At 35.0% G+C, this 22,344-nt stretch overlaps 2 protein-coding genes across 3 annotated transcripts in view; one reads left to right on the top strand and one right to left on the bottom strand.

The window, feature by feature from the left end:
• Positions 1-278: 278 nt before the first annotated feature.
• LOC132111325 (erythroid differentiation-related factor 1-like) lies at positions 279-13,696 on the bottom strand. Of its 2 annotated transcripts, none has more exons than XM_059518526.1 (25): positions 13,285-13,696; positions 12,228-12,430; positions 11,410-11,476; positions 10,671-10,796; positions 10,324-10,448; positions 10,096-10,246; positions 9,923-10,015; positions 9,695-9,822; positions 9,255-9,366; positions 8,648-8,795; positions 8,447-8,558; positions 8,238-8,349; positions 7,891-8,157; positions 7,616-7,687; positions 6,676-6,823; positions 6,391-6,582; positions 5,644-5,844; positions 5,258-5,479; positions 4,934-5,160; positions 3,426-3,584; positions 3,188-3,337; positions 2,945-3,098; positions 2,384-2,499; positions 1,254-1,425; positions 279-907 (listed from the first exon to the last, which is right to left on the bottom strand). In XM_059518526.1, exons 1-25 carry the CDS (start codon positions 13,381-13,383, stop codon positions 726-728), a joined length of 3,738 nt encoding a protein of 1,245 aa, XP_059374509.1. In that variant the 5' UTR covers positions 13,384-13,696; the 3' UTR covers positions 279-725. The 2 variants fall into 2 exon arrangements, with proteins under 2 accessions (XP_059374509.1, XP_059374510.1); XM_059518527.1 differs by having other exon boundaries at positions 279-903; positions 1,253-1,425; positions 13,285-13,695.
• Positions 13,697-19,512: 5,816 nt separating this feature from the next.
• LOC132111328 (C-terminal-binding protein 2-like) overlaps positions 19,513-22,344 on the top strand; it is a 43,830-nt gene continuing 40,998 nt past the window's right edge. The window contains exon 1 of the mRNA XM_059518530.1: positions 19,513-19,742. The gene's annotated coding sequence lies outside the window, so the exon portion shown is untranslated. The remainder of the gene's footprint in view (positions 19,743-22,344) is intronic.

Raw genomic sequence — 22,344 nt, 5'->3', positions numbered from 1 at the left:
TTGATACTCAAGCATTTCTTCTCCTTTCTTACTGAATGTACGTTTACGAAGCAAATGTTTATGAATTAATGCTTTTAAGCATATAGTTTTGGAGTGAATTTGTGGAAAACTTTACTTACAATGCATTAAATTGCGCTGGATTTTAATCTAAGTTGTACAGTATCATGCCGTTGCTTTCATTGCTTAATAATAAGGCTGAAATACATGTCAGCGCATGTCATATAACTTTAAACAAGTGTTTAAGTTTTGAAGAAAAACACAAAACAAAAACATGACAATTACTATGAGCAGTTTGAACTTTATTCATGATTTAAAAGCCAAGCAATCACAAATGATCACAACACAGTATCTGGATAATCACCCCTGTTGCACTGACCTTTAAACATTATTGCACATTTTTATTGAAAACCTGCATTTGATTTTATACAATTCACAAGCTTATTTATGCACCAGAAAGAGAAAAGCCTGTAAGGGTGGTTAAAACAAAACCAAAGGTACACATTTTGTACATCTCTCATTAGCAATAAATATCTGCTATACAAACAACCACAGAGTTTGGATTTATTACCATAATTATCAACCCAACTCTCATAGGAAATCCAGCATAGTGTGAGTATAAGAAAGGCACTGCTGGTGAGGGTTGTGTTTTCATTTTAAGTCACTTTCCAAAACTATCAAGATTGATTTTTAGACTCTAAACTGTTGCATGCTTGGCATTAATGATGTCACTTAGAAGTCCAAGATGATGATGATTTTGCTTCATCACTTCCTGTTGGTGTTTTTAGCTTATCCAGCAGCTCCATGAAAAGGGAAACCCTCTGGATGAGCGGGACAGACTTTTCGGCCCGCAGGAAGCAAGAATATACATTCTTGTAGATCTTCACCTGCTCCTCTTCTTTACCACTGCATATGAAAACACAAAATCACCACATAATTAAACACTATAATGACATTTGCTTCTATATGATTGGATATGTAACTAAAACCATTAAAAACAGCTAGGTGAAACCAATTAAACATTAACATGAAAAAACTAGGGGTGAAAATGTTATTTTGATGTAAAAAAAAAAAAAATGACTCAGACACAACAAAATTACTGAAACTTAGATTAAAATGAAAAATGTAAAACTAAAAACTGATTCAAAACATGAATAAATACTAAAATAACACTGATCTGTAGCACAACCTGAGTTCATATGGAATAAGGTACTGAGGTATACAGCTGAAGTATGTATATTTTTGATTCTCTCACCTGACTTTGCGTTTGCTTGCAGTGCTGAGTTTAATCAGTTGCAACAGCAGGAAGGATAAACTGGGCTCAAAGATGCCGATTAACTTCACAACCTCTTCTGTGTCGAGCTCAGAGGAAGAAGAACTATGTGAGTGAAGCTCTTCAGGTTTGGCCGAGTCTTCTGGTGTCAACATCTGTCAACATCACATAACCATGTAAAACTGACCATTCAACAAAGAGAACAATGTATTTATAGAGAACAACTGCTTTTATTTTTTATTATTATTATTATAAATAATAATAATAATCATTCACATATTAATATTAGTATAAGACACTTTTGTCTATGGGACTTACAAATGACAAATCATCATTGTTAATAAAATAATAATAATTATTATTATTATAAATAATAATAATAAATAAGACACTTTTGTCCAAGGGAGAAATTATGATAATGATGGTAATGATGATGAATAATGTAATCTTTATAGACACATTAATGCACAGGACTTACAAATGATAAATTATTATTTCTACAAATAATAGTAATGATAATAAAAATTAACCTTTATATAATAATCCTAATATAATACACATTTATCCAAGAGACACAATGAGAAACAATGATTTACTATTATTATTAATAATTAGTATAATAATATTAATATAAGACACTTTTGTCCAAGGCACTTACAAATGAGAAATCATTATTGTTGATAATAATAATGTGACTATGAATAATAATAAACTAAATCTTAAAAAGAATAAAGGACACATAATATAAGACTGATGATGATAAAGATTATTAATAATAAAAAAATACTAATATATTATAATCATTACAGGTTAATGTAAGAGGGCTTACAAATGAATAATTATTATTAATATTACTAATAATAGAAATTATAATAAATATTAATCCTAATATAATAATGTTAATATAATACACTTTTATCCAAGGTTATCCAAACTTATAAATGAGAAATAATAATTATTATTATTATAATTAATGATTAACAATCTTAATTAAATAATCTTAATATAAGACACTTATCCAGGGATTTATAAATTATAAACTATATTTTTTATTATATTATTTTTATTATTATTATTATTATTATTATTATTATTATATGTCTGTGTATATACCTTCTCCTGTTGCTCCAGCAGCTCTTTATGAATGAGTTTGAAAGCGTGACGTGTTTCACACATGATTTCTAGAGCACCTGTCAGAGTTTTCAGTTTCACAGCACTGCTGTTCTGACCTGGAAAACACAACAAAACATCCGATAAGAGGTTTATTATATTTTTCTGACTATAAGCCGCACCTGAGTATAAGTCGCATCAGTCCAAAAATACGTCATGATGTGGAAAAAAATATATATAAGTTGCACTGGACTAAAAGTCGCATTTATTTAGAACCGAGAGAAAACATTACCGTCTACAGCCGCGAGAGGGCGCTCTACGTTCTCAGGGGTAGACTACAGGAGCACAGAGCGCCCTCTCGCGGCTGTAGACGGTAATTTTTTCTCTTGGTTCATTTCTCTTAGTTCATTTCTCTTGGTTCATGTCAAATTAATTTTGATAAATAAGTCACACCTCACTATAAGTCGCAGGACCAGCCAAACTATGAAAAAAAGTGTGACTTATAGTCCGGAAAATACGGTACTCGTGTCCCATCGAAGTTTCCCAGCAGTGTGTGTTTCTCACCTGCCATGGTGAACTCAGCGAAGGCCACTCTCTCTAGAAGCGTGCGGAGCAGCTCGCACGGGGCGTCACTCAGACTAATGAAGAGCCGCACAGCCTTACTGTAATGCTGCTCTGCCAGAACTCTGTGCTGCTTACGGACGCTCTCGTCTCCAACCTGACAGAGAGAAACGAGACCCATGTGGGAACGTGTTAGATAAAGGTAAAAAGATAAAGGTGTAGAGATGCACTTGTTTGATGCTGTACCTGGTTGCGGTAGCAGCTGTGGTACATTGAAGCCAGTCTGTGGTGGATAGTGGCTGCTCTGTACTGGTAGAGCGGCTGGCGAGCGGACTCCGTCTGCAGGTCACAGTACCTCAGGGACTTCATCATGGTCTCAGTAACTTCCCTTTCGATCTGAAACACGGTACGCTCATGTCAAGTGGAGTACATCATTTCCGCAGTCTGTACACACAGAATAAAGTGTGTGTGTGTGTGTGTGTACCTGCTGCTGTGCTTTACGGGACAGTGGCGCGTAGTCCTGGAGGAGTGTGGCTAATGTGAAATATGTTGTAGAGAGTTCCCAGTTAACAGAGTCCCAGACGGCTGAGTGACTCTCCCGACAGCCCAGAGACTTCAGCGCTCGCTGATAGTAATCTATCGCCTATTGATGGAGAGAGAGAGATCGAGAGAGAGAAAGAGACAGAGAGACGGCTACTTGGATGCAGCTACAATGACAAGGACCTTCTTTCTGGTCTTATTATAGATTATATATTTTACACAAATTAATTTAGCAGACACTTTTATCCAAGGGAGTTACAAATGAGAAATTACTACAAATACTTCTACTACTACTAATAAATATTAACAATTATATTATTATTAATACTAAATTATTCCTAAACAATCTTAAAATAATAATCTTACTATAAGACAGTGGTATCCACTTTGTATCCAACTACAAGAATAATCATAATAAATATTATTATTTATGATTATTGTTACTATTAATAATAATAATAATAAAATAATAATTTTACTTTGCAGATGGCCAAAAATTAGATAAGTTTCTTATGATCATTATTTTTAATAATAATAATAATGATATAATCTTAACATAATACACTCGTATCTACTTTTCCATCTACAAGAGAACAATAATTATTTGTATCATATTTATAATAACGAATTTATATATATATATGATTTAATTTAATAATACTTAGAATTTAATATATATTAATAACAATTATTATTATTATTTCCCATTTGCAGATGGATAAAAAAGTAGATAAAATGTCATTAATTTACATATGTATTATAATATTTATTAGAATAATTATTATTATATTAATACAATAATTAGATTATATAATTTCACCAACAATCTTAATACAGGATGCTTATTCATGGGGTATATAAATGAGAATTTATTATTATTATTAAAAAAATATTAATGAACATTATATAATAACCTTAATAAAAGACACTTCAATCCAAGGGATATAGAAATAAAGAATTATTATAGTATAATTGTTTCTCTTGTAAATACAACATCTTATATTAAGAGAATATTTAATAATCATAATCATTTCTTACCTGTACATCCCTTGGATAAGTGTTTTACATTAAGATTATTATATTTCTTTTAATAATAATAATAATAACAATGGCTGCAGGACCGGATGGTGGCTTGCCTGTGCTGGGTTACCTCCACCCCCCACTCCCCTCCCCTGTTGCAAGTTGTGTGTTTTTCAAGCTGTATTGATTATGTGTTTTTGTTGCTGAGGTGTTTTTCCTGTTCCCACACTGTACTCATAAAGAGGCATAGTCTGGGGGTTGTTTTTTTTTCTCCTCCCCTCCCTCATATTATGCTGTATTTCTTCCTGCCCTGTATTGTGTTTCGTTGCCTTGAACCTCACATGTGCAATGACAATAAAGTTGAATCTAATCGAATCTAACCTTATCTAACAATAATGACACTTCATGTCCAAGACTGTAGGTGAGACTAACCTTGTTGTAGTAAAGGGTCTCTTCCGGTGAGAACTCGCCACGGCTGTGCTCTGATGTCGTGACGCAGTGAGCCTGAGCACAGATACGCATGAGTCGACCGATGTTACACAGCAGCAGGGCTGTGTTCACAGAGTCTGAAATCGCATTGAAATCCTGCATGCCCTTCTCAAAACATGAGAAGCTCTTCTTCCACAGCTCCTGCTCGGCCACGCACACGCTCCTGCGCACTGGACACAGAAAAAGCTATACCTCACAAACAACTCTCAAACTATTTGTCAAATGATTTGATAAACCACGTCTAATAGAAACCCAAGAAGCCCTCACCTCCTTGTTTCTCCGCCTGCATGGCCGCAGCCTGGTTCATATAGAAGACGCCCATCTCGTTGCGGATGTTACCGAGCCGTTTCAGAACTTGAGCCAGTTGCTCCTGTCCCAGGTCCTTCAGAACTCCTGAGGTCAAAAGGTCATGGGCGGCCTCATAACACTTGCTGCTGACGATCAACTGGTACTCTGGGTCTGAGGCCAGATCAGTGGCCATGCTAAAGGCTGAGAGAGGGAAAGAAAGTGTCAATATATAAGACAATGTCTCTTCGACGAGTTTTAGTATCCAATTCATCTCCTAAGAGCAGTGAAATCTCATCAGCTGCAACCATAACGCACACCAGTTTATGATCACTTTAGTAAAAGAGTGTGTGATCAAGCACTTAGACCTTGGCAGGAGCTCTCGCGGTGCAGGCAGTGGAGGATCTCCTGGTCATCTTTTGTCTGGTAGTTGTATTCCTCCAGATACGCAGCTCTGTTTGAGGCATTCTGGGCCAACATGAGCTGAACATCTCCACACAGAGAAAGACACTGGCAGTGGAACAGAAGCACCTGTGGGTGGAGACCACCATTTATGGAGCAATACGCATCTATAGGAAGAGAGAGAAAGCACATATCGTTCAAGTTTGAACAGATTAGCTCCAAATAAGATGCTTAATTAACATTCTCTAAAATATATTTTTTTAAATTACTGGTTTAATACAAACATGCACATGTGTAGAATATTGACTACTCTTCAAAAGTTTGAGGTTGGCATGATATGTTTAAAAGTTCCTGAGAGAATTCGCTTATGCTCACCAAAGCTTCTAAGAACATTAATATTGTGAAATATTATTACAATTTGAAATAACTGTTTTCTATTTGAATGCATTTTAAAATTAATTTTATTCCTGTGATGCAAAGCTGAATTTTCAGCATCATTACTCCATTCTTCTGTGTCACATGATCCTTCAGAAATCATTCTAATATGCAGATTTGCTACTTAAGAAACAATTCTCATTATCAATGTTGAAAACAGTTGTGCTGCTTCATATTTTGTTAATTTCTGTAAAAAAAATCAAAAATTGTACTGACCCCAAACTTTTGAAAAGCACTGCATGTCTTTTCTGACAATGCTGAAAGCTGCTTGTTCTTACCGTGGCACTGCAGAGACAGTTTGATATAGCGCAGGGCCCGTCCGTACTTCAGCAGGTTGGTTGCAGCATCTGACAAAACATAGTATGCTTTTGATGCTTTCAGGAACAGCTGCAGTTTCATGCGGTGCTGCCATGTGCCAGGTAACATCCCAGAGCGTGTCGGCACCTTCAGCTCCTCATTACACAGACCCACTGCGAATCCCAAGATGAAGAGGAACACCATAAATGATCAAACAGTGGAAGAGAAATCAGTTTCTGAGGGATTGAATGGATAGGATGACTGACCTCTGTCCAGCAGCAGAGCGATCTCTTGCTCCACATCTCTGGCTCCGTTCTGACTCCGCTCCTCATATTTTAGAGGGATAGGTGTGCTGGGGTCGGCCGCAGGAAGATCACTCTCTTTCTTTATGCTGCTCTCCACCGCTTTTAAACCCTACAGACACAGGTGAAGTTTTGCTTTAGTGTTTTTAGAGGGATGGATTGATGAATGGACAAGACAGAATAATGGATCGATGGATGGATGGATGGATGGACAGACAATAGAACGATAGATGGATTGACGGGTGGATGGATGGACAGACAACAGAACGATGGATGATTGACAGACAATAGAACGATGGATGGATTGATGGATGAATGGAACAGCGGATGGAAGAATGGATGGATAAGATAGAATGGATAGATGGATAAAATAGAATGATGAATGCATGGATGAAAGTATGGATGAAAAAATGGATGGATGAATGGATGGATGAGATAGAACAGTGGATGGATGGAAAGGCAAGATGGAACAGTGGATGGATGGAAGAATGGCTGGATAAGATGATAGATGGATAAGATAGAACTATTAATGGATGGAGGAATGGATGGACAAATAGACAGACGGATGGATGGATGGAAAGACTGATAGATAGAAGGTGCTTGACTACGATTATGGTTGGTAAACAAAGAATGCTTATTTCACAGTCCACAGAACTAAGAAAAAGAAATGCACATGAACAATAATTCAATTCAATTCAAGTTTATTTGTATAGCGCTTTTTACGATACAAACCATTACAGAAAATTATGTTTCTACAATATTTAGTAGTAGCGTATCAGTGGTGACTGTCAGTTTATGTGCATATGGCAGACATTTTCGAAAAATTAATAGAAGATGTAGTCAACCAGACGATGAACACTATAATACAATAATATCAAAACAAATAGTAGTCTTGTTCTCTTACCTTCAGAACGTAGCTGAGAACCAGTCGGCACTTCTCCTCCTTGTCTTGTGACACTGGAAATGCACAGTTGGGCTGGAAGGCAACATAATGCTTTTAATATGATACATTGGTAACTTAACGATGTAGATTTATTGAGCAAATTCATGCAAGGTGGAAAAAAGTACATTTACAAACATCTAAATAGACCATTTTATCTTCTACTTTACATCAGGCAGCATATATTCAATAATATTTATTTGCAATTAAAAAAAAAAATCTTTAACTCGATCTCCTACTCTGATCTGATGTGTGCTCTTGTATTTCTCTGGAACCGACAGCTCCCCGACAGACTTGATGATGGCCACAGCTTTGGAGTCATCCTGCGGCTCAGAGGAGGTGCTGTAGGAGCTCTCGTCTTCCTCGTCCTCCTCCTCCTCCTCCTCTTCATCGCTGTAGCTGTCTTCAGATCCCCCGCCCCTCAGTGACTCCCCGTTCCCCTCATCCTCACTCACGTCATCCAGCTGAAACAGCTCTGCCAACATGTAGTGAGCAGAAGCGATGATCTAGACCAGCAAACAAGAAGGAAACATCAGAAATCATGCATCAGCTCAGGAAATCAAACCAATGTAATAAAGCTACACACCTGTGGATGACGCTCCTCATCCAGCAGTTTAATACAGTTGAGCAACAGCGTTCTAATGATCCCATAGTTCTTCCTGTTTTGGCTCTTCTTTAGAATCATGTTGCTGGCCACTCTGTCATGCAAAACATCAAATAGATTTGTTTCTAATGCTAACCGGTGAAACTCAGGCAACAGAATTTGAGAATGGTAGTTATGAATGTAAATCATACTTGTAGAGAAGCACTGCTACAGGAAGTGTGAAGGGATTCTGGCATTTCTCCTCCGCCGCCTCCTCACACAGAGTAGTGAGGTCATACAGCTTCACGATGTCACTTCCACTAGCTGGATGGACAAAACGGATATCAGTGATTTAAGAAGTGACTTTAGATGAAACAGTTTAAAAAGCAAACTAAAGAGCGACAGCCGCCCACCTTTGAAGAGCCAGTACGTGTGTCCTTCTTTGGTACAGTTGGATTTGAGGAATGACAGGATATTCTGTGCGATGTCTTTCACAACTCGAGTCGAGAACGTGGAGTTCTCCAAATCCGGGATGTCCTCCGTCTTGATCATTTCATATTTCTGCAAATAAGATGAGAGTTATTAGGAATTTGAATATTACTGTATTTTCCGGACAATAAGTCACACTTTTTTTCATAGTTTGGCTGGTCTTGCGACTTATAGTCAGGTGCGACTTATTTATCAAAATTAATTTGAGATGAACCGAGAGAAATGAACCAAGAGAAAACAAACAACAGAGGGCGCTCTATTCTGCCAGAGATGCTGCTCAGTTCTCCTGTAGTCTACACTGAGCAGCACAGAGCGCCCTCTCGCGGCTGTAGACGGTAATGTTTTCTCTTGGTTCTTAGTTCTAAATAAATGCGACTTATAGTCCAGTGCGACTTATATATGTTTTTTCCCTCGTCATGGCGTATTTTTGGGCTGATGAGACTTATACTTAGGTGCGACTTATAGTCTGAAAAATATGGTATAGTACATCAACACGTACAAACCTATTTAATAATCACCAAATCGTCTTACCTGCACAATGCCATTGACGTGAAAGCACATGACCAGCTCAGGTACGTTACACATCAAATTATCCAGCCAGTAATCAATTCCTGTGAGAACGTTGATTGGTTTGTTGTTGTCTCTGTTAAGAAAAAAAAAGTGTAGTATTTAAAATAAATATCTATGGGTTATTTATAGTAGAGTACAGAATATACATTGCCATTCAAAAGCTTGGAAATATTTATTTTTATTATCAATGCTGAAAACAGTTGTGATGCTTTATATTTTTTGTGGAATCTGATAAAAAAAAAATTCCTGGTTTCTTTGATGAATAGTAAGCTCAAAAGAACAGCATTATTTAGATTTTTTTTGGTAATACTATAAATGTCACTTTAGATCAATATATGCATTCTTGTTGCACTCATAACCAGATAAATATACTGTATATCCAAATAATGTACAGCTCTAACCTGAGTCGTAGACTGACTGCTGGGTATCGACCGCCTCCAAAAATGGGCATATTAGATCCCACAAGCATGTGGATGTCCTCAAATGTCCATAGAATATTCCGGACAAAGTCATTCCTCAAATCCTGAGACTGTGAGAACGATAAAAAATACAAATACGCTTGTATTGTGATGTATAGTGTGGTTCTGTTTTATAATGGAAGCTGGGGACTGTAAGGTAAATGCTATTACCTGACTGTTTTCTCCTTCATTGAACAATGTGGGCAGATTCTGCTCTTTGGGAACTGAAGACACGTGACCTAAAGCGTATGTGTCCACCTGCTCCTGAGAGAGACGAGTGGACAAGATGATTCAGCTTTAAAAACACTGAGAGCACATGATGGTAGAGGAAAGGCTGAACGCACCTCCTTGGGTATCGCAGACTCCTCCGCTTCAGTGGTGGAATTGTTGAAGGTGGCAGGCCAAGACGGCCCTTCAGCCGCCGTCCCACAACCCTCCTCTGCCGCCTGCTCTGTATCTGACGGCAAGGGCACTGCAGTCCCATCACTGTTAATACTGAAACACAGAAGAGTATTGTGAATGATGAAATCTGTGCCGCCATGGGATGGCAATCATGTAAAGCCAATTCTCACCTGTAATACAGAAACTTTGAGAGAATTGCCTTCTCGTTCCAGTGTTCTTTACTTTTCTTCTTTCTTTGCCACTTTTGGTCTATGAGACGCTGGTAAAACTCCTTCAACCATGTCCAGTCACCAGTCTACAGGGGAGTGTTAGGATAATGCTTTATAATGGCATAAACACACCTTTCATACATAAAAACACTCTGAACAGCCTAAATAAAGGTTTTCCTGTTATGTAATTCAGTATTTTGTTTGTAGGTTTGGGGAATAGCCACTAGAAGGTTAAATGGAGATGCATTTTGGGCTGCTTAACAAAATACAAAACAGCTAACAGAAATAAGCGGACTATTTCCAGGTACCTGTGACGACCTCATGAATAGTTCCTGAATGTCCAGTTCATCTAGCAGTAGCGTGCTGCCGACTCTGTGAACAGCCATGCTGACATGAGATTTACTGTAGGGGATCTTCAGCAGCTTCTTGATGTTCTGTTTAAATTGAGAATAAACAAGAAAGTAATAAATAAATAAGTAAAAATAAATGTAAGCCTCCGGTTTTGTAGACAAGACTTAAGACTAGTCCCAGACTAAAATGCATAAAATTCTCTTAGCAAGCAAGCAATTATTTGACTTAAAAATCTCTTAAGAACAGTAATATTGTGAAATATCATTACAACTTTTACAAATTAATTTATTTTAAAATGTAATTTATTTCTGTGATGAAAAGCTGAATTTTCAACATCATTACTCCAGTCTTCAGTGTCACATGATCCTTCAAATATCATTCTAATATATGAATGACATTTCTTCTTATTATTATCAATGTTCAAAAACAGCTGTGCTGCTTAGTATTAACAAAAGAACAGCATTTACTGTTTGATGTCTATACTGTCACTTTTGAACAATTCAATACTTCCTTGTTGAATAATGGTTTTATTATTATTTTTTATTATGTAAATGTAAAAAATATAATTTTCACTTATATTATCATTTATCATTATACAAAAATATGTGACCGCAGAGTGCCGTGATCAGCCGATCAGAACCAGTATTCTAGAAAGCCATTTGATTTTAATTATTTGTCACAAAACAACAGACCCACCTCTGAATCAGAAACAACATCAACATCATCCCCTATACAATCGATGAAGTCGTATGCCATCCCAAAGCTAAAGTGCACAAAAACACAAGAATGCATGGAAAGATCAGCTTCACTGCCATCTAAATATGTACATTTACATTAAAGGGTTAGTTCACCCAAAAATTATGTCATTAATGACTCACCCTCATGTTGTTTTTGAAGCATTGAAAATACATTTTGGGAAAATGCGTTTACAACACTGCAGTGACGCTGGTGATGTGTTATCTTTGTTATTGGGCGCACCAGAAAACACGTCAGCAGCGTTGTGAACGCACTCACAACAGACACGGAAGAGAGGACAATGCTGAATAAAGTCGTAGTTTTTGCTATTTTTGGACCAAAATGTATTTTCGATGCTTCAAAAAATTCTAACTGACCCTCTGATGTCACATGGACTACTTTGAGGATGTTTTTCTTACCTTTCTGGACATGGACAGTATACCGTACACACAGTTTCAATGGAGGGACTGAGAGCTTTCAGACTAAATCTAAAATATCTTAAACTCTGTTCTAAACAGAGGTCTTATGGGTATGGAACGACATGAGGGTGAGTTATTAATGATATAATTTTCATTTTTGGGTGAACTAACCCTTTAAACGCAATGTAAAATGTAATACATTTTAAATGTAATACAGGAAACCTCAGATTAAACATAAAGTGGGCTTTCCTGTAGCTCAAACGGTAGATGCCAAGGTCATGGGTTTGATTCCCAAGGAAAGCAACGGAAATGGAACACAAGTCACTCCACATAAATATGAATGTGAAATAATAGAGATACCTGGAGAAGGGTTTGCTTTTCCTGCTGGATCCGAGTACGGTGGTCCCGGCAGTGCCCAGCTGAGTATTTTCCCGCAGCCAGTTTGCTGGGGGCAGTTTGAGGTCAGTCTTTTCCTGTAGTAACGCATAGGTGGAGGACGGCGGAGCGGCCGAGTACTTCACTACCGCACGACTCTTCACTTCATTGTTGCCCAGACAAATAACCTAAAATCACAAATATTTTACATAAGCTGTTATGTTGTAAAAGTCACCATTCATCTCAATAGGCCCTCAACATTCAGATGGTAGAACAACCCAGCCACATTTCCATAAATACAAAGTAGACTTGTGCCAGTATTCGGTAATGCGATATATCATGGTAATGAATATGCACGATATTGTTATACCGTGATTATAAATAAATACAGTGAATAATTATATATTACAAATTATCCCGAATTTGGAATGCATTTTAAGAATACTATTCCCATCAACTGGTCAAAATGCACAACACTGCTGTATGCTGCTTGAAAGAGTGTGCTCTGATGTAGACAAGCATGCATAAGAAGCACATGAGGAACACGTGAGAGATGTGCTGAATGAAAGCACATTCACTCTCTGACATCAGATGGCGCTAAAATGCAGAAAAAAAGCAGCCTTTACTCTGGAAACCCCATAAATAAAGCAGCTGCACCACTTTCTAAAACATATTTAAATCATTTTAAATAGCCATTCAGATTTATGTATTTGCTATGATGTTCATGAAGTCTGGTGTGATGATGTGCTATGAAGTTCTTTTGCACTTTAATCCGTGCAAAACTTTTAACTTCATATATTTTCCTGTATTGCTTTATTGTATTTAAATGTTCAGTTATTTTTGTTATGTGAAAAAAGTTATTTAACTGTTATACTGTATTATGAGCAAAAATGTTCAATACCGTGATAATACTGTATACCGTGATAAAAACATGAACAATTAATCACAACAGGAAAATGTTATACTGGCATATCCCTAATACAAAGCAACATAAACACATGATTGGTGCATCAGTTCAGTGTGAAATGCTGCAGAATCAGACCTGTTTGTTGTCTTCAGATGCTGTGTTGATCTGATCCTCCTCATGTTTGGGATCTGAATCGGTCTTCTTATCCTCAGAGCTCATATTCACCACATTCATCCATCCAGAAGCTCCAGGAAACGACGTTCAAAACACACAATCACTAACTCCTTCACTTACAGTATGTGACTGATCGTACATCTGTTATGCTAACGTTACACAGCAGACCATGTTGCTTTCTTTCCATTACATTTTTCGCCGTTCTGTCTTAAACATCGATATGTGTGTCACATGCAGAGATCTGTCAGAACACTCGATGACTCTTAGATGACTAAAAATTAATAAAACCTAACGCTGTTTTCTGAATAAAGTCTATTAAGCATGTCAGTGATCACTCCAAACTTACTGTATCTCTCACCCGGAAGAACACGTGACGTCAGCGGCGCTTCTTTCTAGAAAGGAGTAAATGAAAATGTAGAAATGGTCTAAAAGTTTTACAGTGTTTTTTCTTATTATAATACTACATATACTTTTAAACACATTCATATAAATATGTTACACTTTAAAATATATGGGTTATATAATGTAATAAATATTCACAGCTGTCGGTTTATATTAGAATGATATTAGATTTATAATATATTTAAATATTATATTTTATATAGTTTATAAATAACACATTTTTACGGTATTTTACAGTAAAATAGTTAGATTTATTTTCTAAAAGAATTAGATTTTGTATTTACGTGATATTTTACGTTATATTAATCCAAGACATTTTTATATAGCCTATTGAATGTGATTATTTAAAGGATTATATTATTATATATAGATATATATTGATAAAAAATATATAATTCTAACATAATAAGATATATATATATATATTATATAATATTAGATTAAGTATTAGATTAGTAAAAGTATTTTAAAATACTCAATCAAATTACAGTTACTTTTTATTCATTGTATGATTTCTTAAGTTAATAATAATAGGCTAATAAACTATTTAAAAAATTTTCCTATAAAAATGTAAAAATAGCTACAATAATTATAGCCACTAGCTATAATTTAATGGAAAAATTTAGAGACCACACACAGCATAAATAAATAATAATTATATGTATTTTTATTAAGTTTAATTAAAATATTTGAAATCATTTATTTTAAAATATTTTTGCATATTTAATTATTATTATTATGTTAAAGTTATTTTTAAATTGATATTTTTAAATGATTTATATCTCTTTTTTATCTTTTCTTAATTAATTCTTAGCTTTTCAGTTTATGAACCCCTCTATTTCTTTCACAAACCGCAGTTTGGGAAACCCTCATGTAATGTTTAATGAGAACCTAATCAAAAATTGAGATTATATTACCTTTAATGTGTAATGTAATTGATTGCATGACTAACTAAAAGTTCGTCATGTAGTTTTCAGCAATGAACTACAAAATTAGATTACTTTTTTGTAGTCAGTGGACTACAAAAATGGGTTGATTGCAGCTTCTAAATTACAAACTGGCTAGATTATTGGTTTTTAGTCCATTGACTACAAAAAGTATTTAATTTATCCCTGCATGCAAGCATGTATTGCCTGCTTAAACCAGCAGAGAACAGTGTCCTTTTGTCTGTCTACAGTCGTGGCCAAAAGTTTTGAGAATTACATAAATATTGGAAATTGGAAAAGTTGCTGCTTAAGTTTTTATAATAGCAATTTGCATGTACTCCAGAATGTTATGAAGAGTGATCAGATGAACTGCATAGTCCTTCTTTGCCATGAAAACTAACTTAATCCCAAAAAAACCTTTCCACTGCATTTCATTGCTGTCATTAAAGGACCTGCTGAGATTATTTCAGTAATCGTCTTGTTAACTCAGGTGAGAATGTTGACGAGCACAAGGCTGGAGATCATTATGTCAGGCTGATTGGGTTAGAATGGCAGACTGTGCTTGTAATTATATTTCAGTACATCAAAGAAACAACTGAAACAAAGATCTAAAGCAGTTTAGCAGCAAACTTTTTGAAAACTAATATTCATGTAATTCTCAAAACTTTTGGCCACGACTTATATGTCACTCAACAGCTTTGCAGTGTCACAAATTCTGAATTTTTTTTCATGAATGCAATATATTGTATAATAAGAAAAAAAGAATTTCTTTTAAGTTTCAATTTTGTCTTAGACTATGTATTAGGACAAACTTGTCTCGAAAATGAATATAGAAATAACTCTGAACGCATATCTTAGAAATTATTAAATAAATTATATTAAGCATTATGTAAATATTAGGGTCTCTTTTGCTGTGAAATAATTGCATTTTCTCCTTCATAATTTTAGTTTCTTATGGGAATCAGGGTTATTATAATTAACTAAAACCTTAAAAAACTACAAAAATACAAAATAAATACTTAAACTTATTTTATTTCATCTAAGGGCAACATTTCTACTGAAATACTAAATTAACTGAAGCTAATTAAACTTAAACCAATAATTAAAATCAACAATAAAAAAACTATATAGACATATATTGTCTTTTTTTATTGTCAAAATGCACCAAATATATATAAATATATATATATATATATATATATATATATATATATATATATGTATAGAACCAAGAACCAAGAGAAAACATTACCATTTACAGCCACAGAGGGCGCTCTGTGCTGCTCAGTGTAGACTACAGGAGCACTGAGCAGCATCTCTGGCAGAATAGAGCGCCCTCTGGCGGCTGTAGACGGTAATGTTTTCTCTTGGTTCATTTCTCTCGGTTCATGTCAAATTAATTTTGATAAATAAGTCGCACCTGACTATAAGTCGCAGGACGAGCCAAACTATGAAAAAAAGTGCGACTTATAGTCCGGAAAATACGGTATGTATAAAATCTAATTCAACATATTAACAAAAATTATAATATCAAGGAGAATAGTACTAATGGGAATATTTATAACATCACAAAATTAAATTACCGTTTAATGTGACGTTTTACTACCTGATGTGGTTCAAAGAGAGAAACTTGGATTTGTGGGGATAAAAGTAAAAAAAAAACTAAGTATGAGGTGTGGGCTAAGGCTTAGTATTCTGCCTTTGAAAGAGATTAAACAGTGAACGGTGTTACATTATCTCAGCTTCAAAGAGGGACTGTTGAGATTGCCATCTTAATCTAGCAGGTGCTGCATTTGAAATGGCAGCTGTATCACAGTCTGTGCACACCTGGAAAAGAGCAGCCAGGAGAATCCTCTGTGCTCTCCAGATTTCCTTTAACAACACGTCCAGATAGCAAGAACCAAGGGAAAAGTCACAGAGAGGAATCACTCTGTTTGTTTAACCCACATTTTGAAATGCATTCCAAGAAAATGACATCTAGTAATTAGGTATTTATTTCTTTAATGGTAATGAAGTTTTGCACATTGCATTTCTTTCATAACCTATTCATGAATGATAAGCATGTTGCCATGGTGATGGCACAGAGAATTCTCTTAACATTGTCTGTTCTCTTAATATTGTCTGACTTACTCTGGTGCTGGTTCAATTGATAATCTTTTTCTTCTTCAAATGCTAAACATTGATCTTAATATTATTTGTATCTGCGCTGACAGTTTATTGAAAGTTCATTGCAATTCTCATTGAAAAATAAATTGCAGGACACAAGCTGATGGATTTTCTGAATGCATAATAACCTTGTGGAGATCAAAGAATTGCATCTCATGATTCATCTTTTATTGTACTGTGCTTTAAAGGGCCCTGACACACCAACAAGCATTTGAGTTCTGTTAAAAAAAAATGAGTTTCAAAACGGAAAGTTTCCATTAGATTGTTACATTTCCATTTAAACAGACCTGTTAGGATTTTATGCCAACTAATGTTTTAATGACAGGGATCTATGAAAAGATGGCAAGATGTCAAGGTACATTACAACATTAGAATGCATTACGAGTTAATAGAGTAGATTAATCACCCTAAATCATTTCTGAATTAAGAGCCTTAATTTAAGGGCATTCCATGCTAATCACTTCATTTCACTGGCTTCATTATAATTAATATTGCCAGATAATGAATTAATGAAACAGTCTGGCATGTTTTACACGAGAGGTCAAGACAAATTATTTAGCTCATACTGTTCTCCACTGATGAAATAATTAATGCATCTTAACACTCTAATTAGCTTTTTCTTTCCAGACAAGTGTAAACAAATGCTTCTTTGTAATGCAGAAATTAATTCAGTCCGCACTTATAAGATACATGTGTGATCTGCAGTCTAAAATCTACCTTTGATTTCCAGTCATTATAATTCATTGGGCACAATTCAGTTATGTTTTCTCAACAGCATCTTTTCCTTGACGCTGTTATTTGTGAGATCACATTTGCCTCTCAGCCTCACATCCTTGTTTTTCAGCTTGGCCCTGTGATAACTCTGACTAACCTTGAGAAATAGCTGCAGGAGACCCGTGCAACAGCAGAATAAACCTTCATTGTGAAGAAATATTCATTCAAATGAGGTGGAGAGGGCTGCTGCATTAGAATAAGACATTGTTAAAGATTACTCACATCCAGGCGTAAAGTGCATCATTGTGAATAGATCAGTTTGAGCTGATGTTACAACACAGATTCAGTTTTGCACCTGTTCAATAAAATGATTCATTTTACAACCATTTGATCAAGCTACTTGATTGAAACAGGTACTTTGAGAATGACAGACATTAAGTTAAGCCAATAAAGTCACCATTTCAAGTCAATTTAACAAGCAATTGAGAACCCAGCTAATAAAATGGTTTTAAGAATGTTTCATTTCAAATCGGAACATTCCATTTTATAATTTTCCAAAAAGTATGGGAATGTTACTTCTGAATGTTCTCTTAACGTATTATAAAAGGTTAGTTGAATGTCCAACTAAAATGTTTCAGAAATAATACATATCATGAACTATGTATAAATAATGTTTTTTGTGCTAATGTTTTCAGGACATTAGTAAAGGCCAGATAACTGTGAATGAACGTTCTATTAAGATCACTGGAAGAATGTGTTTATTCATAACTTTGAGAGAACCTCTCTATGAGAATGTTTGAGAACTTTTTATCTGGGAAACCTGGTACAATGGTGTTAAATAAAAATTACCCTGGTTACACTAATGATTCACACTGTACATTCCTAAACCCTGCAAGGGTTAACATACTTATCTGCATATTTTCAGATGTGTGAGTGTGTGTGTGCCTACCAAAATATTTAATTAAAAATGAAATATTTTCATGCTTATTATGAGGTGCATTTGGAAGTTCGAAAAGAGAAAGACTGGATAAAACATATGCATCAATAACTCATGCACGTTTTATTATCTAGCTTTGCTTACATATTTTTAATCAATATCACTGTATTGTTTTGCATATTTTACATATTTTTGAATGACAATGTCTGCATTTGCACTACAGTGTCTGCTGAACCACACAAATCTAACTGATTTATTGTCAGTATTTATTGTTAAGAAGTAAAAGTGTATTTATTGGCTACTCAACATGGTGTCTTGTAAAGATCTGTTATGTGGTCTGACCTGTAGTTACAATAAACTACTTAGATTTTAAAATATGAATTTACCTCCACCTGAATGATGTAAAGAAAAACACTGATTTGCCTCTCAGTGTAACCACTGCCAATTATGAATGATGAATATAAAAAAAAAAAAAAAAAAAAACTGACAAAGTGCATTAATTTTCATATAAAAATAATTTATCTCTAATCAGACAAAATTATTACAAATATCATTAATCATCATCACTTTTCTCAGATATGAACTGAAAAATTTTATTAAATGAACCATATGAAAGATTTATCTCTATAGTCTGAGACTAAACATAAATTTTACAAATATTCTATTCCAGTTAAACAACGATATTATCGCATAGTTTTGGTGATTTTAATTAATTGTATAGTAAACAAACTTATTAGTCAAATTAAACTGAACTGAAGTCAAGTTAAATTTTACATTAAGGAAGACAAACACTATGTTATGAAAAAATTAGATCTCAAAAAAGTAAAAAAAAATAAATAAATGAAAATCAACCCCAGGGGTCAAACATGAGAGAATTTCGACTTCTCTGCGACAGCAATCAACGCCTAGAGTTCCGCAGGCCTGCTGTGGGCAAACTGAACAGTGCTAACGCACTCGATGTGGGCGTGACCCCGCGCTAACCGCGCCGCTATTGGTCGGCTCAATCCAAAGCCCCGCCTCTTTTAAAAAAGATAGAGAAAAAAGAAAAGGAAAACAGAGATCTCAATCCTTGCAAGCGGGGAAAAGATGAAACGTAGTGCATCATAATCTCTGAATCACCTCCTCTTTTTTTTCTAAACCCAGTAAACCACCTTCTTGCGCTCTGAACCAAACTGAGCCACATCTGTAAGTTATTTCAATCACCTAAAGCCAAACATCACAATCAGAAATTCAGTTTTGGGATACGCTGGATTAAGTTCTGTAGCATTTTAAAGGTGAGTCGTTAATCATGAACGCTACTACGTGTATTTGAGCAGCGGATTGTTTCTTAATGCATATATGAACCCGATATACTCATACATAAAGGCGTTTGTCCAGGTAAGATAGAAGATGCACTCGCCGGTTGTTGGTTTGAGGAACCGCGGTTGGTGTTGCGCGGTGTGTCCGTCCATGCTTGCATTTATTCGCCTGCGACATGGAGGGGATGGGTGGGCTTTTCGCTGTGTTTCTAATATCCGAGGACATCTTGAGCCACTCGGCGACTGAAAGAGTTGGAATGGAACGTCTTTGGTTGTTACATTGGCTCTTTGACCTATTGCTACATTGTATCGGCTGATTCTTCTGGATTTGGATAGATTGTTTCCGTTTGATCAGATGTTGCAACAATGTATAAAGCAGTTTTATTAAAACTCTGTTGATGTGTTCCGTATTTACTGATAGCATTAGCTTAATGTTGCATGTCTTTTAAGGGCACTGACTGTGTTAGTAAATGTACATTCTGAGTCAACGTGAATATAATATTTAGTTGATAACTGTATAATCAGTTTCCTAAATAAGGTTTTGGCCAAGTCAACAACCTCTATTTTTATGTAGTTTAAAAGTTTAGTCTGGTTGCTGAACTTATTTCATACACGTTTTTTAAGGATTAGTGATGTTTTTTTTTTGAAGATTTAAAACAAGATATTAAGAAGTGTGTGTGTGTGTGTGTGTGTGTGTGTGATGCCCCTTTGTCTTTGCTGGAGGAGAGGGGGTGTGTACAGATGTTCTCTACCAGGACATCTGCTGTTTCTTAGGGCATTGTCAAGGGCCCTTTCAAGGAGGCGGTGGGGCCTGAAAGAAAATGTTAACTTAACTCCACAAACTATCAAATGTGAAGCAGTCCTTGCTGGTTAATAGGATGCAATGCATATTTTAATAATGCATAGTGTTACTCAAAAGCAGTTATGTACTCTCAGTAGGTTGCATGTGTGGGTTTGACAACTGGAGACCTTGATTTCTAACACGTCCATTATGTTTCCCGCTGAGAATTCTCCCTCTCTCTCTCTCTCTCTCTCTCTCTCTCTCTCTCTCTCTCTCTCGCTCGCCCCGGAGCACTCACACATCACACACTGAATCATAGTGTACATGGCAGCATACGAAGCAGGAAGACATTTATTAGAGTCAGACAGGAAAATGCAAAGGGCTTCTTTAATATATATGGCATCCTGTTCTTCAGGTGTGCATTCATTTATATGTTGCTTGGATAAGCGGTTCTCAAGTGGTTTTAAATCTGAATATCAAGCGGTGACCCTGCACAAACATTTTCTTGAACAGGAATGTCCCCAAAAACTTTGAAATAAAATAGTTATAAAGTATCATTAATAGATTAAGTATTAACCTCAACAACCACTAATAGGTTCAACAGATTACATGTATTCTGATTGATCATTTTCTGTTCCTTTCATGGTTTTGTTTATGGTTTGAGCATAAAGGCTTGCCATAAGTGACAGGTGGATTTGCACCAAAATACCATATAGTTATTCAACAACAGATGTTATTTTGTCTTTCCTTTTTAAAGGTGATAAGCCTATTTATTTTGTTGTTCAAATTATGCACAGCTATAAGGGTTATAAATATTTATTTATTTTTTCTGTTACTTACAGGTACTTTAAATGTTACTATTTTTAAACAAATTCATGTAATATATACAATGTTGTCTGATTATTTAATCTAAGCCATTATATTTCTCAGTTTTGTATTTCCTCCTATATCACTCTTTGGTTTGATTGTGACCTGATGGTGTAGGGATATGGTGCTTATTTTAGGAAATGAAACGTTGACCTGAAGACTTCAAATATGAAGAAAAAAACTTTTTTTTAAGGTTTGCCAATAGTAGGCTTTCATGTGTTCCACCGTATATTTTACATTTACTGAAAGTGATGTGCAACAGTTTGGCCTGTTTTGTGAAACTTATAAAAGACATAGAGTCAAGTCATAGAGTCAAGAAACAAAAAAAGAACATCTGATGTACTGGAAAATTCAGCATACAAACATTCATTCAATATTTTTGTTTGCACACATTATCATTCAAAAGTGTGGGGTCTGTAAATTCTGTAATTGACTGTAATTCTGAAATCTGTTTTTGAAAAAGTATTTTGCTCACCAAGGTTGCAAAAATACAGTAAAAACGGTAATGTAAAAAAAAAATAAAAAAAAATTATATATATATATATATATATATATATATATATATATATATATATATATAATTATTTTTATTCGTTTTCAATTTGAAAATATTTATAAAGTGTGATTTTCCGAATCATTACTCTATTATATGATCCTTCAAAAATCATTCTAATATGCTGATTTGCTGCTCAGAAAAAAAACATTCCTTTTAACTATAAATATTAAAAACAGTTGTGTTGTTAAATATTTTTCCGAACTCTTTGATGAACGCAAAGTTCAAAAGAACAGCATTTATTTGTAATATTATTTTATTATAACAGCTGTGTTAATTACTTTCCTGTCACTTTTGATCAATTTAACGCATCCTCGCTGAATAAAAGGATTAATTTCTTTAAAAAAATCTAACTGACCCCAAGCTTTTGAACGGTA

The sequence above is a fragment of the Carassius carassius genome, chromosome 31 (genome assembly GCF_963082965.1).
Source record: "Carassius carassius chromosome 31, fCarCar2.1, whole genome shotgun sequence".
NCBI classification, from domain to species: Eukaryota; Metazoa; Chordata; class Actinopteri; order Cypriniformes; family Cyprinidae; genus Carassius; species Carassius carassius.
Note: the sequence above shows the minus strand (reverse complement) of the source record. Positions and strands in the feature narration are given on the sequence as shown.

Coding starts and splice junctions, on each gene's coding strand:
- LOC132111325 (XM_059518526.1), bottom strand. CDS start 13,383: ATGAATGTGGTGAATATGAGCTCTGAGGATAAGAAGACCGATTCAGAT. Junction 6,583..6,675: donor CGCTCTGCTGCTGGACAGAG/GTCAGTCATCCT, acceptor TGGGATTCGCAG/TGGGTCTGTGTAATGAGGAG. Junction 3,338..3,425: donor CCCGTAAAGCACAGCAGCAG/GTACACACACAC, acceptor ACCGTGTTTCAG/ATCGAAAGGGAAGTTACTGA.